Below are 4201 nucleotides of genomic sequence, written 5' to 3' on the forward strand. Positions count from 1 at the left end.
CAGCTGAAAACTGAAATGAAAAATAAAGTTTATTTAATAATCGTTTAGTTAATCTAAATAATTTAATAATCAACACCCAAATAAAAACTGGCAAGAGAGCTTTTTCTTTGCAGCATAAATAAAAATATTATTAAAATAATTTTTTTTATAATTTTTTTTTTTTTTTACAATTTTGATTTATTTTTCTGACTTTTCCAGGCCATATATTTTAGCGTTATAAATACTTTATATCAAAATACTGTAGTAATAATATTACTAGTGATGCACCTAAACAATTTTTTTAACCGAAACACCAAAGTTTTAATTCATCAGAAAACGAAACTGAAAATAAAACATAATTATTAATCAATTAATTAATCAGATTAATTTAATCATCATTACTAAAAAAAAAAAAAATTTAAAAAAGTCATTTAAATTGTTTTATATCTCGTTAGATAGTTTTCTATCTATTTCTATCTATTTTTTAATGTTTTTGTACTACCGTCTGATACCCTCACTGATCCGTCAGACGTTTTTAAGTGATCAAACACACTCATGTTCTGCATACTAGGGGCCTTTGATGAAGTGGATGTGATTTTGTCAGGTGACTCAAGGATTGATCAGATTTCTATAGGAGCCCGTGTGTTGCCATGGTGACACGTATGATCCTGTACTTTAAAGCAGTCTGATGATGGCAGCATAAATTGTCCATGCAGATCAATACTAACTGCTCAACACCTATGCATATATTTTTTATTTAAATGCATATAATAATATATAAATGTATCAATGTATTTATTATAATATACATTTAAGTTTATTAAATTTATAATTTATTCAATACTAATTGGAAAATAAAATATCATAATTGGATATTATAGTAAAATATTATAATTAGAAAATGACTGTTTTACCCAATATTTGTATGTGGTGTATTTCTTATGCTTATTAGAATATTGAAATATAAGTTGCAATATTTATGTAGAGTTGCTGCCTGTAAGAGCGTTTCAAATCAGTCATGTGTTAAAGTTCCATTTGCTTCCTTAAAAGTCAGCTGTCTATGTAGGGCACTAGGTTTTGGAACAGTTACCATCATTTCATCATCATTCATCTTTCACCAGATGATTGTAAGTATAGCAGTGTGTGTTTCCAGTCTGTCTCTGTCTGTGTGAAACTCTAGCATGATGCACGGCAGACTGTCGTCTTTATTTCCTGTCAGATGTCTTCCTGTGTCAGGCACTCAGCCTGGACTTCCTGTCTCCCTCTCACTGCTTCCTCTTTCTCTGTCCTTCACTCATATGTACCTGTAATCCAGCAGAGTGAGTCTGCATCAGGGTTATTATCCATAACTAAAAATTAAACTGAAACATTAAAAACATTTCCGCTACTTGAAATAAAAAATAAAATAAACGTTTAAAAAAAAAAATCTTATTTTTTAACTTGATGTACTAAAATAATTAAAACTGAAGTAAAAATGAACAAGAACATAGACTTAAAACAAATGACAAAAACACACAACAGAATTATTAAAACTTTAACTCAAATAAACTCAAATAAAAAATGTAAACAGAAAATTTAAAAAATAGAAATGAATTTGAAATATGAATAAAACGATAATAGTATGTAAATTATACTAAAGTAACACTGGTCTGGATGCCACTGTAGTATCAATGCATCATATATCAGAAAATAATAAAAAAAAAAAAAATACATGCTTCAGTGCTCATATTAATCAGTCTTTTTTTTTTTAAATCATCTTAATTTTTGTTATCAACAACTGTTTATATTGTCATATTGTCAGACCAGCCTACTGTAAGTCTATGGAAGTCTTGTGACTGGATAGTTTGAAATTAATTTGATATAAATTATTATATAATAAATATTTTGTTTTACCATAATAAATAATATATAAAATTAAATTATAATAAATATAATTACATTTTAATATTGAATTTATTTATTTATTTAAGTGATATTTGTAATTTAATTATTTATTTTAATTTAGCATTTTTATAATTTAATTATTAGCTTTTCATGACCTCACAATGGGCACACGACACGCAGGTAAACAAATAAAATATTTCATCTTTTTTAGTAAGTTTTGATTTGTTTGTATTTTAAAACTGTTAATATTTTAATTTAACATTTTTATCATTTAATTAATTATTAGCTTTTCATCAACAGTGGTCACATGATATGCAGATAAACAAATAAAATATTTCATTCGATTTGTTTTCATTTTAACATTTATTATGATTTAATTATTCTTAGCTTTTCATAAACCCACAAACTCTTAGACTTACACTAATGTGATCAGCTGTAACTTGAGCTGTAATCAAATGAGGCTTTTCTCTTTTCAAGTGTTGAAAAGTGGAGAAAAGTGTTGGTCTTTGTGTAATTTATCACAATTTTTAAATAAATAAAAAATGCTGATAAAAATGCTTTGCATGCCATACATTATTCCAGCACATGCAAGAATAACATGCAATCGGTTTTAGCATAGCTAACTAAAAATCACAGCATTCATGGAAATCTCCAGTTGGTTCCCATGAGATCTTGTCTGTGTGTGCAGCAGTAACTAAGACAGATGTGTTTGTGTTTGTGTCTGTAGGGCACACAGCTCATCTTTAATGCTGCTAAAGAGTTGGGTCAGCTCTCCAAACTGAAGGTGCGTTCATGATCACTTCACTTCACTTCACTTTCATGACTGCTGTGTAAAAGCTGATGATCTGTTTGTGTCTTACAGGAGCACATGGTGCGAGAGGAGGCCAAAGCGCTGAGCCCTAAACAGTGTGCAGTCATCGAGCTCGCACTGGACACGATTAAGGTACAAGTGCACATGCATGTTCAGATTCAGACTTTTTTTATTTTTTAGTCTTGGTCTTATTCCTGTGTCAGAAGTCCTTTTTAGTTTCTATCGTATTTAATCAAAAAGAATTCCCAGATTTAAAAATATTTAGTCTAGCATTTAAGATGTACAAATTTTAGTGGTGCATAATGGTCAAACTGATAATCACAATTAATTTGCTCAAAATTATAATTGCGATTACTGATCATGATTGTTGTCAGTTTGTAATTACAGTTTTTAAATTATTTTTTTACTCGCAAATAGGGCTGTGCAATATATCGAAATTAGCAAATATCGCAAATGTACATATCGCAATATGCATATCGCTACAGCTTGCAATATTTGGGGCCATGAACATAAGACAAAGAGAAAATTACTCACTGCTCTTAACTAAATAACTTTTGTAGCTTAAATAAGAATCAGTGCATAGTGAATTCAAAGAGTAAATACTAAGCAGTTTTATTTTTCCTTTTTATTATTCAGTTCCTAAACTCATGTTAAAATGATTACACTAATGTTAAAATGACATTTTTATGTAATGCTCGAGTAAAACACATACCGTTCACTTTCAGAAGTTGTTGTAGGGGTGCTTTCTTATTAGAATCAGAATCAGAATGAGCTTTATTCACCACTTAAGTGTGCGCAAACACAAGGAATTTGTTGTGGTTTTACAGGTACATACATACATACATAAAAATAACCATATATATATGACACAAGATAGTTATAGAAGTTCACAGAACTGACTCAGGAACAGCTGAGTAAAACTGTTTCATCTGAGCATGTGGCACTTTAAGCATTATCGTATTGCATATGGAATATCGCATTATTTAATGAGTTATCGCATATCGCATTTTTCTTCAATATCGCACAGCCCTACTCACAAATAACAATTTCTAGAAATATTATAGAGCTTGACAAAATTAATATAAATTAGTTTCTATTTTTTTCAGTTATATTTTATGTGTGTGTGTGTGTGTGTGTGTGTGTCTCTGTGTGTGTGTGTGTGTGTGTGTGTGTGTGTGTGTGTGTGTGTGTGTGTGTGTGTCTGTGTGTGTGTGTGTGTGTGCGTGTGTGTCTGACAGCAATACTTCCACGCAGGCGGTGTGGGTCTGAAGAAGACGTTTCTGGAGAAGAGTCCGGATCTGCAGTCTCTGCGCTATGCGCTCTCTCTCTACACGCAGGCCACAGACAAACTCATCAGGAAGTTCGTCCTGTCGCAGCACACTCAGGGTACGCTCTGTCTGCGCATTGCATTCTGGGATCGTCTGATCTGTGTAACACGCATGCAGTGCTGCTGCTTTAGTCAGAGCGAGGGATCTTATAAAACTGTTTGAAAAAGGAAAATACCGTCTAGCTCACTAAAGTTCAGAG

At 31.1% G+C, this 4201-nt stretch overlaps 1 protein-coding gene across 1 annotated transcript in view; it reads left to right on the forward strand.

Annotated features, from left to right (window-relative positions):
* Positions 1-4201, forward strand: part of LOC107724981 (protein unc-13 homolog A) — a 54822-nt gene that overhangs the window by 40495 nt on the left and 10126 nt on the right. The window contains exons 28-30 of the mRNA XM_016534093.1: positions 2591-2647; positions 2726-2806; positions 3913-4060. Of these exons, the coding sequence (XP_016389579.1) occupies positions 2591-2647; positions 2726-2806; positions 3913-4060 (286 nt within the window). The remainder of the gene's footprint in view (positions 1-2590; positions 2648-2725; positions 2807-3912; positions 4061-4201) is intronic.

Source organism: Sinocyclocheilus rhinocerous, unplaced genomic scaffold, assembly GCF_001515625.1.
Source record: "Sinocyclocheilus rhinocerous isolate Xijiao unplaced genomic scaffold, SAMN03320098_v1.1 scaffold2019, whole genome shotgun sequence".
In the NCBI taxonomy this organism is placed as follows: Eukaryota; Metazoa; Chordata; class Actinopteri; order Cypriniformes; family Cyprinidae; genus Sinocyclocheilus; species Sinocyclocheilus rhinocerous.